This window comes from Pyxicephalus adspersus, chromosome Z (assembly GCF_032062135.1).
Source record: "Pyxicephalus adspersus chromosome Z, UCB_Pads_2.0, whole genome shotgun sequence".
Classification (NCBI taxonomy): domain Eukaryota; kingdom Metazoa; phylum Chordata; class Amphibia; order Anura; family Pyxicephalidae; genus Pyxicephalus; species Pyxicephalus adspersus.
Genome location: NC_092871.1, coordinates 33,739,195 through 33,753,442, shown reverse-complemented (window position 1 = coordinate 33,753,442; position 14,248 = coordinate 33,739,195). Strand labels below are relative to the sequence as shown.

Here is a 14,248-nt window from a genome sequence, read left to right as displayed (position 1 = left end):
AATGATATACAGACAGTGACACAGTAGGAGGAGAGTACCCTGTTGTAAGATCTTACAATCTAAGATGTGGAGATCCATGAGCCTACCGCAATGTTGAAAATTTGTGACCACTTTTTACATGGATGGTGTCCCTTTCAATGCAGAAATGTAATCATTTAATTGCAAGATGTTTGTGGGTCTCCTTTTATCCCCCCCTCCTATTTCAAATCCCCCATGACATTTTTATTGGGTTTCAACTAGTCCAGACCATTTCTTTTCATTAGTACTCTGTGACTATTCCACGGTGGATTTGCCAGTGTGCATGTTTAACTTCAACTTTGGGACAAATGTTCTCACATTCTTAACCAATATACTTTGATTAAATTGAGAATTCATAGTTAACATAATGATTACAAGCTTACAAGGTCATAAATTAGCAAAGCAGTTCCAAAGCAAAGCATTTCCATCACTGTGCTTCACAGTTGGTACAAGGCTTTCCTCCTAAAGTGCTGCCTTTGGTTTGCACCCAATATGGCTAGTATTACTGAGGCCAAATCACTTTAATTCATCTGTCCACAGGACATTGATTCAGAAGGCCTGATCTAGATTCAGTTCACAGTAGTCTTGCTATAATGTTAATTTTGTACAGCAAAGGAATTTCCTCACCATACCTTCCATGCAGATTGATAGCTGAAGATCATCTCTGTGAAGAATTTTGGAAGATGAAGGCACCCTGTAATGAAACGCAGATAGATAAGTCATGTGGATTTTGCCTTAACTATTGGGCTGAATTTGCTGGGATAGCTAGTTGGCAGACATTTGAAAATCCAACCCTTGTAGCTTAACCTATTTCGAGGGGAAGAATGTATATTAAATGATTTGCCTTTTTGGTTTAAGGATTATCTTGTTACTTGATAAATCTGTATATTTTGTTCATTTAAATCAGAATGAATACATCATATCAATACATGAATCAATATTCAAGTAAATCACCTTTATCAGTCAGCACTGTTTAAATGATGGTTTATTGTTTCCATAATGTTTACTTTTTCACTTGACTATGTACACACCTGCTTTATTTATATATATATATATATATATATATATATATATATATATATATCAAATTGTGTATGCATGTGTAATATTCAGCAATTCGATGCTCTATTTATACCCAATATTTGTTACAGGATGTGTGGTTACAGTAACATAGCAATGAGTCATACAAAGCTGCAACTTATGAGCCACAAGTGATAAGCTATTTAGAGGAGACAAATAGCTTGTACTAATGTAATTTATTTGGTCTCCTAAGATTTGTATTTTTAAGAGAACACAATTGTTTTAATAAAGAGATTTAGCCTCCATCTATGAGAAAGTTGTGCAAAAGTGTGTTTCACAAAAATCAGTACTGTCCCACCTCCTCTCAGTCTAAGCATTAATAATATTCCATGTTTTGTTTTTGGTGTATTTTATTTTTGCACAGCTTTTTGCACAGTACTGCTTTAACCAAGAGGTGTGTTGTCCCTATTCATTCTCTATTGAGCTGCTGTGGGTAGATGCAACATGGGTGGCCTGAGGAAGCAGTAACCTAACCTCCAGTCTTAATATGGCCTTAGTGAAAATAAAAAAAAATATTGTGAAAGGTACTTAACTCTTTTGCTGCTGTAAGTGTATTATTATTGCTACAATTACCTTATGCACAAATAAATATGACGCAAATTCAGGTAAGTGAAAAGTCTTTTATTTACAGACTGTCTACAGCTGCAGGAAAAGTCACATGTATTTCTCAGAAAATTTTGCACCCCTTATCCACACGGTTGTCTTTAATGTTTTGAGTCTGATTCATTTATGTTGCACTGTTGTTGGCATTGACCCTTCAACTCCAGTTTTGTCTTTCCCATTACATTGTTGTTACTACCACAATTTGTACTAATCTCAATCCTTCTGCAACATTTTGAGCTTCAGAATCGGGGATGGTGTATATGACTTTTATTTTCTAACACTATCCAGTTTTAAGGCTAGATGATTTCCCAAATATGTTTGTTACAAGATCCTCAGCAAGTTTTTGATCTGCCCCAGTCGCCAGGGGTGAAGTGGGGCGGGCACGCCATGCCCTCACTTTTTACGGGAATTAGGCATTTACATAATATTGATGCGCATGCATGCTTGTCATGGACAGTAACGTGCCGCTCTTCTTTTTTTACGACTACACCCCTGCCGGTCGCCAATCTGCTACTGCATGAGAATAAGAAGAGTTTGTAGAAGATGTCGATTGAGTTAAAATGATTTACTCATCAAAACCAAACTTTAACCTTAATGTTAGACAGATATAACCGACATAAATTTACTCTGTAATCTTTCATACATTGTTAAATGTGTTTATTTTTTTTATTTAAGCAGCATGAGTACCTCAATTTCATCTGTTATAAGCCTCACGCAACCCCTGTATAGCAAAACTGAAGTGTAAAAGAAAGAAGCAGTACAAGAAGCCACACAAGTAATTTAAAGGAGAAAGCAGAATTAGAGAAATTATCTTATGACTGTCCTGCTTTTCCTATAATTTATAGATTCTATGCCCCATTTCATAAACATTTTTTGATAGTTGGACTACGCTAATGCTGCATGGCACATGGGATTCACAGGCTTCTAGCAAAAGAAAGCAGTGATAGTCCAAAATATATGAATAAGTGCAAAATGTATAACACATAACAGCAAATCTGAAGAAAAATCTGTGGAAGGATGCGGAGTATCTTTATATATACTGTGACACAAAAAATAAATATCATTATTTAACAATATCCTAATAACCTACTAACTGTTATGATTCATTGTTAAAATATTTATTACACGTAAGCACATAAAAAGGCACTTCATGAGAATAATAAAATGTTTCTGGGAATAGACAATCATAGATAAAGTGTATGTAAATCCAGACCTTTTTGAAGTAAGGCTTAGATCCCTTTAAACACACTTTACAAACACTCCACAAAGACATTTTCTTTGTGCAGGACTTGCGTGTTTTCTTCTAGTAGTGTTCACAGACTGATTATTTCACTTTTTTTGACAATATAGCAATTCCAATTGGTTAATGTACAAATTTAAGTACATTTTTAGTGTAAGTAGCATTTCCCTGAAACTGTTTCCATGAGCCAAATGTTTTTTTGATAGCTTTATTATATTTACAGTATTTTTTTCCTATTCCTGCAAACAGAACTGATGTAACTGGTACATCATAGTACTTTTTGCTTCTACACTTTTTTTGTTCTGCACAATTTACCACATTGATGATTATCAGGGTTTGTGATGACCCTGTTCAATATCTTGACTTTCTTGTCCTTAAGCCATTTTGCCACAACTTTGCAGGAATTCTTTGGTCACTGTCCATTGGGAAGACCTATTTGCGCTCTTGAGATATTTTTGCATCATATCTACATAATTCCCATTCCTCATGATGTCATCTAGTAGTTTGGTTTGGATTTATCAGACCAGAGGACAGTCCTCCTTGTCCCCATGTGCCATTGCAGATTGCAGTCTGGCAGCTCTAGAGGGATGAGTTCTTCCTTCATGAGCAGCCCTTCAGGTCATGTTCATACAGGACTCATTTTACTGTTGGTATAGATAAATGTTCACCTGTTTCCTCCAGCATCTTCACTGGTGTTGGTGTTCCAGTTCTGGTTGTCCCTATCTTCGACCCGAAAATGGCGGTTCGAATTCGGGCAGACCTGACCCGAAAAACACAGAATTCGACTTTGCGAATTCGAGTTTAAAAATATGTTTAAAAAAAAAAGGCGAACTCCAGATGAACTCTTAAGCACTCTAATAGTGCTTCCAATCAGCTGTGGCTGCAGATGAACTGCTGTTCCATATGTGTTCTTGGATAAAGAGTCTCTATCCAAGAACACATACTACAGTTATGCTAGGGCTGCAAGAGCAATCAGGGGAGCGGAGCTGTTAATGGTGTTCAAATTCGGTGTTCGATCACCCGAAAAATATTGGGCTATTCAATCGAATAGCTGCCGAATCCAACACTTAGCTATTCAACCAACATTAATCTTCACAAGGTCATCTTGCTGTTGTTCCGGGATGAATTTGCATCCTATATGCCAAGGTACATTCTTCTCTAAGACACAGAATATATGTCCTTCCTTACCAGTAAGAAGGCTGTGTAGTCACATGGTATTTATACATGTGTATTATTGTTTGTACAGATGAACATGGAATCTTCAGGTATTAAGAAATTGTTCCCAAGGTTAAACCAGATTTGTGGAGGTCCACAATTTTTTGAGGGGCCTTGGGTGATGTCTTGATGTTTCCATTATATTCTTAATATACATCCACACATTGACTCAAATTAGGCCAATGACAGAAACTCATTTTCTAAAACTTGACATCATTTTCTGAAATTTTCCAACAGGCTTAAAGGCACAGTTAACAAAGTGAAATTATCTGTCTATGATTATTGTTGGAAGAAATTACTTTTTCCCCTGCACAAAGTAGAGGTCTTAAAGAATATGCCAAATATATAGTTTGTTACCATAACAATGGAGAGGTTATAAAGTGAGCTGTAAAGATTTCACCCTAGGTATAGGTAAACCTCTGACTTCAACAGTTTCTCCACTTCTTCTTATTAAAAACTCAAATTAAAAAAACTTGACAGAGAGTGTAATCCTTCGCTACTCTAAACATCTTTGCTTTTGCATACACTTTAAATATTTTTTTTATGTGTTTTAACTTTTACTAGCTGGGAAGAAATGGTGATTCCAGTCCCAATAATTAGCAGATAAGCCCTTTGGACAAACTTCAAATTGCTCATTTTCCCCTGTTTGAAGACTAGAACTCATGCTGTAACTGCTTTGAGTTTCTTCACCAATCCATGATGACTCCTCTTGTTCGGGAGACTCAGAAACGTTTTCTACACAATAATAATCCCAATTCCTCTTTGGTTTTTCATCAAAATCTGCTGCCTTGTGCTTCTTTCCTTTTGGTTTCCCATTATGCTGATGACGGCACATGTTTCTCTTCTTCTGGTGAGGAGATTCCAAACTGTTTTCGCTATCAGAACTGGAGTAAATTTCCTTCTTACATTTCTTTTCTTCTAGACAGGTACTGTGATTCCTGATCCTTGGCCTTTTTCTTTTCCTTGTTCTCTGAACCTCAACTACTGTGTCTGAATCAGACTCGGTTGTTTCAGATTCACATTGATTGTGTAAGATCGGTTTCCTTCGATAGGCCTTTGGTATCTTATGTTTTGAATGTTTTTTGAGACGCTGGCAGTAGGAATGCAATAACTGACCTAGCAGGTCTTCATGGTGGCAGATCTGATTGCCAGAAACACTGCGCTGTCTTGATTTTTTTGTCTGCTTTAGTTTTCTTTGCTTCCTGACTGCTCTCTTTATATTTAATTGCTTAGATGAGGTTGCACTTAATTCATCACTAAAGTACTCTGAAGTACTACTTATTTCTTCCAATACCTTTTTTAGTTCACTGCCTGATTCCAAACTTTGGCTGTCCTCCTCAGCATCCCATATTTTCTGATACACCTTCTCAGATTTCTTTCCTAGCTGAAGTTTTTCTCTTTTAACCAAAATCTTGTGTTCACTTTCAGTCACATCTTTTTGAAGTTCATTGGTATCTTTTTTACAGAGAAGAGTTTCTTCCAAGTTCTCCAGGGAATTCTGAACATTCTCCGTCCTTCTACTATTGTCATCTTCTGCACCCTCATCTAACTCTGGGATAGAGTTCATCTCTGCAAAATGGCTATTGATGTTCTGTAGTCTTATCTGAAAGCTGTTTCCCTTCCAAAGAACCACTCTCTTACACATTGGTTCACTCCAACCTTCATTTGTTTCTAGAAACATTCTGGCATATTCTGGGTAATGATAGTAATTAAGCAGATAATTGATAAATTCATCTGTTTCATAAATTTTTCGTTTTTTGGAAGGTCTATTACTATGGACCTGCTGAAAATGTGATAGCTTAAAAGTACGATGTTCATAAAAGTTCTGTGGTGGGTCATAGGGTTCATGCGCACCAACTAATGTTGGGCACACCTCCTCGTAATTCCAGTTCTGGGAAATGCTATCAGGGAGTATATCTAGTCTTGGTCTGTGTGCCTCAGAATTATCCTTGTCTAATTTGATTTCAACTATCTTGTGTTCAGCTTCCATTTCTGTTTCATGTTGGCTGTGCTCATCTTCTGTTGTCACATGTGGGGAAACCACTTTGCTATTCTCTGAGTAAGTTGACACAGAAAAGTCACTGAAAACTGCTTCAATTTCACACTTTATTTGCTCCTCTTCAAGTCTGTTCACTTGAACCAGATCCTGTGGAGAGTCAAAGATATTGGCATATCAGTAATGGAATGTTTGATTCTATTCAAAGAACTTTTTCAAGTTTTGGATAAAATCTTTTAGGGTTTTTACACCTGTCTGTGGTGCCATGAAAATTTCACTACGTGTCAAATATGGTCACAGTGACAAGAAGTGAAATCTCCCCATCCCAGACACAAACAACAATAAATCACTTTTTGTTAGCAGAATGGAGAACAGTTAGACCATCTGTTATATTGATATTGCTACCTGTATCCTCATTTTGTAAATCCCCTTCATTTCTTGTGGTGGCGGAGGAAGGAAGTGAGGAAAATCTTTAAAATGAATCATACATACTCTACAGTCCGCTACATATAGTAAAATATATAAAAAAGTGTATATATATATATATATATATATATATATATATATATAAAGTTCTTAAAGTTTTATCAACTAGAATCCACTTGAACTTCAAAGCATACCTTAACTCAACATTTTTACTTTACATAGAAAGGTAGAAAACCCTTCTAAATAAAGTAAAAGTGTTGTTGTTTTTTTTAAGTGCAACACCTTTTTTATAAAAAAACAAAAGAGGGTGCAGCAAGAAGAGAAGGCAGCAGATGGCGGCGCCCAGCACAGAGGAATCCCAGGACGATGTGGGACCAGATTGCAAGAAGGACCAGTGACATCAAGGAATCTGGGGGATTAAAGGTAAGTTTCATTTTTTGTTTTTTTAAGTTTACTTCCTCTTTAATGCTCTAAGTTTTTAAAAAAGAATGATGTAATCATTACCTATACTCAAGGATTGATGATATAAGGCACAAAGGAGGAAAAGGTGGAATACACACCAAAGCCAGACACTGTCAATTAAAGAAATAGAATGTCACAACACTTTGACTAAATTTGAAGCCACCAGGGCCCCGAGGATCCATCAGGTTCTTCCTCTTCTTTTACCACCACTTTAATGGCATTTAATTCTTTGCAGATGGGATGCCATGCATATTCTGGATGCTCTCCCCCCCCCCCCCTTTTTTTCCTCCTTTCTCACTTTCTTGATCAGGTGCTGCATTTTCTTTCTCCTCTGATATGCAGATACCTCCAGGGCTTAGTTATCCAGTCTATATGTAGTGTCCTACAGCTGTGGCCCTTCACCCTGTCTGGTTCTGTCTTGCTGTATGCAATTTGTTTTCACCTTACCAATATCTATGTTACATGCATATTTCTTCATGTTCTTGTAAATAACATTATTTGGAAAAAATACCTAGCAGAAAAAGATCAACTCAATTGCTTTTTTTGCTCAAAGATGTAACCACCTGACACAGTTTAGTGCAGACCAACCTCAAAAACAATCTGCTATCCCATAGAAGTGATAAGTCTCTACGTAACTCAGCCCCACAGATTATCCACTGACATTATTGCCCAGTGCAGCTTCTGTTTCCAGTTCCAGGTACAGGGTAACATAGCCAACAAGGTTAAGTGTAATATCCCTATTTAATGTACAGCGCTGCGTAATATGTTGGTGCTATGTAAATCCTGTTTAATAATAATAATAATAATAAAAATAATGATAATATTTTCATGGGGGTTCGGTTTCCAGCCTCAGTCCAGTGTTACAGGCATGTGACACACCAAGAAGGGGGTTATATGCTCAAGAATCTTAAATAAGGGAAAGATCAGCATTACCAGTAGGTATTAAGCCTACTTTTGCACGTAATGTTTTAAAAACTCATTTTATTGCAGGCAGCAGAGTTGCTATATCTGAGTATACATAAAGGTGCATTATAGGTCACTTGCTATTTTTAGGGGTCCCATTAACATTTTGCAGGGATCCTATTATTTCTTGCTATGCATCTGCAGTAATTTACTTACACTTAACTCCACAATACCCATTTTTTGCTGAATTGGCTCCATTCAATAGATGTTCTGCTCCTAATCCAGATTTCTTTTTTGGACTATTTGTTTTAGGTATTTGTCTTGTTCATGTATTGTATGAATAGAAATGAGTTGTTATTTTGGTATTAGGATCCATTGTTTGAGCTGTCCATGATCTATAAAGGATACATACATTTTCAGCAACATCAGATAGGAGGACAGTCAGCCACAACTGAGCAAAATCAGTATGCTTGCAGGAAGCTCTCCTTGTGTCACAGCTCCCACCAGGGGGCACTATTCTGAGACAAGCTGGCAGCTCTACAGCCTAGTAAAGAACATCTCTGGGCAACTCTCTCAGCAGTGTCCTCTGGTGTCAGCTGGGACCAACTGCAGCATAAGAAGATCAGCATAAAAATACTGCTAGTAGGCTCTGCAAAGCCTAAAGCAGAACTAAACCAAAAATAAAAAAATACAATTACCTTTAATCCCACAGATCAGTCTATCCTTTGGGAGGTTTCTTTCATCCGGTCCCGAGTCATCCCTGTATCCGTATTTGGGCCAGCACAGAGGAAGGGATGGGTGCTGACATCTCTCTTCCTCCGGGCTCTCCCTGCGTGTCGCACTGCGCAGGCGGGAGATCGGCAATTTTTTTTTTCTATCAATGAAAGGGCTCCTTCTGCGCATGCCCAAAGTTAGGGCATGTGCAGAAGGAGCAGCCAAGAGCCTCCCGGGTTGTCTACCCTTTCATGTAAAGTAAACATTCTGAGTCCAGGTCCGCTTTAAAATTAGCAATGTTCTGCTACTACTGTCACCTGACCAACTAAAATCACTGCTCTGTTTTATTTATGGTATTAAAAGACTTATTGTTTTGCCGAGGCTTTAAAAAGTCACAATAATGCTATTATATTAATTCTATGGATGCAAAATTATTTTTTTACGGTATTTTACAGTACATTTTTTTTGGACTTATAACATACTACAAGCCCAAGCAATATTTATGTTTGAAAATTTAAAAAAAGGTATTTATTTAGATCACAGATTGATTGATTTGGAATTACAGTCCTTTGTGAAGTAATACATTTTCCTACTGTTTACCTACAGCACTTACCTACCTGCCTGAAGAAAAATGTGTAGGCTTTACATAAAGGTAAACCAGATTTACATAAATTAGAGAGTGCGCATGCGCCGCCGTTGATGCAGGACGCGCTGTGAACGGCTCGTCACCCCCTGGTTTTTCCAGTGGCTCCCAGGGCAGTGACACTCGGCAGCTACACTGTCTTTGAGCTCCTACCGGTCACGGAACGCACCCCCCTTCTTTTAAGCCATGGTGGGCAAATCGGGGAGGAAATTTGGCCCCCGCAGCCCACGATCTCACTCCCAGAGGCCTGGACCTAAGATGGCGGCTCTAGGGGACACACACGCGGCTGCGGCCTCAGTCTCCATGGATGGAGAGCAGGACTTGCAGGCAGGTAATGAGGGGGGATCATTGGAGAGAGGGTGGGAAAGGAGTTCTCCCCACTCCTCTCAGCATAGCATCCATGAGTCTCAGGACTCTTGCAGCAGCTACAGTTCACGGCCCCCCCCCCTCTTCTGCACTGCCTTTATCAGGGACACAGGGCCCGCGATCATCACAGGGAGAGGCCCCATCTTTTTCACGTGCCAGTGATCCCACTCTCACTCCTGTACCCAGCATGAGAGATCTACCTCGGGATTCTGTGGCACCCTCATCTCCTTCTGACCTCCCTTTGGCTGAACGCAGTCTCTACCTTAATCTGGCTCAATTACTACAATCTGAACTGTCCAAAGTTACGATGACCATTACCTCTGAAGTGCGCCAGGACTTGCAGTCCTTGGGTACCAGAATTGACATATTTGAGAAAAAAATGGATGAAACAGTGTCGCAGGTTTCCCAGAATTCCAGAGAGATTTCAGTCAGATTCAGTCAGACTCAACAATCAGATTGAAGACCTCCAACTTAAGCTGGATGACCTAGAAAATAGGTCCCGCAGAAACAACTTTAGAATTAGGGGCCTCCCTGAATCAGTGAAAGATGTAACAGAAGCTGTGCAGCGTTTCTTACAAAAGATCTTACCTGATGTTCGGGAGTCACAATTTGAAATTGATAGAGCACACAGGGCCCTGGTGACACCTAAGCCAGACGGTCCTCCCAGGGACATTATTGTTAAGCCACACTATTTCTCTACGAAAGAAGCATTGCTGAAAACAACCAGGGGAATGGAACACATTGAGATGGAAGGGTACCCCATTCAAATATTTTCTGATATCACTCCTTTTACCATCCAACGCCGGCGGGCGCTTAAACCCCTTCTACAAGTGTTGATAGACCATAAAATTAAATATCGGTGGGCTTTCCCCCTCAGATTAATTTTTCAGCTCCAGGGGAAGAGTTTTTCTTTTTCCTCTTTTGATGAGGGTGAGCGAATCCTTAAAGACTTGGAACTAATTCGGAAGGCGGACGCCCCTTATATGCAGGATAAAGCAGTCGCTGCCTCGCTGTACCCTTTATGGAACAAAGTGAAAGCTTCCGGGAAGCAATCTCAGAAGACATCCTGAAGTGATTTGTGGGACGTTACACTGAGATAGTGAGCTTGATTTGTTGCTGCATATCCGCTTTGGACACTTTGCAGCGTATTTCACTTAATGCTTTTGTATTATATGTAGGCATAAGTGTGGTTGTTTAGCACTGACAGACATTAGGATATAGTTTTAATAGCGATAACATAGTGCCTTCACTGTATTACCTTATATCTGATTAACACTGGTAAAGATATGTGTGACACATTGCAGCGTATTTCACTCAATGCTTAAGTATTATCTGCAGACACAAGTGTGGTTGATTAGTACTGGTAGACATTGGGATACAGTTTTAACAGCGATAACATGGTGCCTTCACTGTATTACCGTATATCTGATTAACACTTTTAATGATGTGTGTGACACTTTGCAGTGTATTTCACTCAATGCTTATGTTTTATATGCAGACATGAGTGTGGTTGTTGTGCACTGGTAGACATTAGGTTACAGTTTTAATAGCAATAACATGGTACCTTACTGTATTACCTTCTGTCTGACTAACACTGTTAAAGTTATGTGTGACACATTGCAACGTATTTCACTCAATGCTTAAGTATTATCTGCAGACTTAAGTGTGGTTGTTTTGCACTGGTAGACATTAGGATACAGTTTTAATAGCGATAACATGGTGCCTTCACTGTATTACCTTATATCTGATTAACACTATTAAAGATATGTGGTTTTTTTTGTTTTTTTTTTGTTCCTTCTTGGATTGTTGATTTAGTGGCTGCCGAGCCGGTAATTAGCATGTGACTCCCGGAGTTGGATTGTTAACTGTTCAGATAATTCTAGTTGTACGGGAACATGTGTCTCATCAGATTCACTTTGGGGGGTTGTGGGTACTGGGGGGGTTATACATGCCCTCACTTACAGGGATTCTGATTTGGGGCTTATTTAACGGTTTGGCCCCGGTTGGATTCTCCCTGACGAAATGGAGTTCTTTGGAATTCTGGCTCTCCCTCTCCCTGGTTCAAGTAAACACTTGTTGCAGTGTGGTTTGTTGAATGCTAATTGCCTATTTTTGTTCTGTAAATTGTCTGTTATATGTTCTCCCCTGATGTACTTGCCTACCCATTGTTTCTTGACTCCCCCCCTTACCTTCAGAGGAAGTGCTAACAAGTGGCCTTATCTAGTACCCCTTTATGAAGCCTGAGCCTACTAAAGGGCCTTCATTTCCTGCTGGGCTAACAATGCTTTCCCACAATGTTCAGGGCCTTAATTCCCCGATAAAACGATCTAAGGCATTCCATTATTATAACTCCCTGAAAGTGGATATTTTAGCGCTGCAGGAAACGCATTTCTCCAATGCATCCGGCCCGAGATACTTACATAAAAACTACCCCATTTTTTACAATGCTAACTCTGATAGAAAAAAATGTGGGGTTCTTTTATGCTTCCGGAAAAATTTGAATTTTGCTCCCCAGGAGATATTTAGGGACCCGGGAGGAAGGTTCCTGATTGTGACTGGTATTGTGGGCTCACAACTCATTACAGTGGTATCCTACTATGCACCTAATGACGGTCAACTGACGTTTTTTCAGGCAATGCTGAAGGAAATATGGGCCAGGGCAAAGGGACCCCTCATTTTGTTAGGTGACTCCAATCTAGCACTGGATCACATATTGGATAGATCCACTTTACGTAAATATAAGGATCCCCCTAAAAAAAGTCATAGATTCTCACTGCTGTTGAGAAAATATGGCCTTATAGATTGTTGGAGAGAAATGAACCCTTCGGCTAGGGATTATACTTACTTTTCTGCGGCGCATAACCAATACTCTCGTATTGATCATGGGTTTCTCCTGTCCCAAATGTTGCCTAATGTGCTTGGAGCCCGAATCCTATCAACTCCCTGGTCTGACCATGACCCTTTAGCTTTATATCTGACAGGCTTTAGGCGGCCTCAGGCTGGTTTCCGATGGAGATTCAATGACAGCTTTGTGTCAGATACACTGGTGAGATAGGAAATAGAAACATTGCTAGTGGGCTATTTCCAAACCAATGTTGCGAGTGACACTTCCCCGGCCATTAACTGGGAAGCTCATAAAGCTTATATAGGAGGGGAACTAATTAAGATAGGGGCATCCCGCAAGAGGGCACACAATAATTTAATCGAGGCTTGTTTCCAGGAGTACCAACGTCTGCAGGGACAGCACAAGGCCATCCCCCAGACTGACCTGAAATCCCAGCTAGAAGCTAAACGCACCGAACTGAACCTGCTCCTGACTACCAGGGCAGAAAAATCTATACGGTGGGCCTCTCATAAATTTTTTTTATGGGGTGACAAACCCGGTAGTTTACTGGTCAATAAATGGAACCCTAGGCCCAAGTTTCAAGCCCTTCCCAAAATCAAACTTAAAAATGGTAAACTTTCCCAGAACCCTGAAAAAATATTGGAGGCCTTTGAAGAGTTCTACAGTAAATTATATGGTCCCGAGAATTCAAATCAGGAGGCAGGTATAGCAAAGTTCCTAAACAGGGTTAATTTGCCCAAATTACACCCTAAACATAAAGCTACTATGGAACGCCCCTTTACGATTCAAGAATTGAAGGGGGCTCTCAAAGCTCTTAAAGCAAGTAGCTCGCCTGGGCCAGATGGCTTCTCGAATCTATACTACAAAACCTTCAGCCCGATACTTGCACCCCATCTGGTAAGCTATTTCAACTTTTTAAGGGAAGGGAACTCTTTAACGGGCGATGCTAATAGGGCTTTCATCAGCGTGATACTCAAACCAGGAAAAGATGCATCAGAGATTGGGAACTATAGGCCCATTTCCCTAATAAACTGTGACCTAAAGATTATGACAAAGATTATGTCAAAACACCTTGGTGCTTTCCTGGGGGCCTATATCCACCCAGATCAGGTGGGTTTCATACAGCATAGACAAGCACCCGACCAAACCAGAAGGGCTATTGACCTGATATCAGTGGTTGATTCTAACTGGGATGGAGGCCCCTCACGCCAGGCAATGATGCTCTCCATAGACCTCCAGAAAGCGTTTGATAGCTTAACCTGGGGTTATTTATATCAGGTTCTCTCTAGGATGAACTTTGGAGCACACTTTTTTAATGTGTTGCTGGCACTCTATGACTCCCCGGAAGCAAAAATATCATTGGGGGGTTTCTTTTCAAAGACGCTCTCAATTAGAAGAGGGACTAGGCAGGGGTGCCCCCTCTCACCTCTTCTCTTTGCTTTGGCAATCGAACCCCTGGCAATAGCCATACGCAGGGACCCAAATATTAAGGGAATTAGGATTGGTCAAACTGAACATAAATGTGCTCTCTTTGCAGACGATATCCTGATGTTCATTACCTCTCCAACAACTACGCTGCCCAATCTCATGAAGCTGCTGGATGAATTCGGGTTATGCTCCGGTCTACGGGTGAATAAGGCTAAATCCCAAGCCATAAGTATAAATATACCCAGAGAGAGGTTTGACTTCAGCTGGTGCAAGGAGTCTATTCAATACTTAGGTATTCAATTAACCCCC

The 14,248-nt window shown here is 39.8% G+C and overlaps 1 protein-coding gene across 1 annotated transcript in view; it reads right to left on the bottom strand.

Annotated features, from left to right (window-relative positions):
- Window positions 1-1,704: 1,704 nt before the first annotated feature.
- Window positions 1,705-14,248, bottom strand: part of LOC140344371 (A-kinase anchor protein 17B-like) — a 33,571-nt gene continuing 21,027 nt past the window's right edge. Inside the window, exon 5 of the mRNA XM_072431495.1 lies at window positions 1,705-6,302. Coding sequence (XP_072287596.1) covers window positions 4,707-6,302 — 1,596 coding nt within the window. The 3' untranslated portion in view covers window positions 1,705-4,706. The remainder of the gene's footprint in view (window positions 6,303-14,248) is intronic.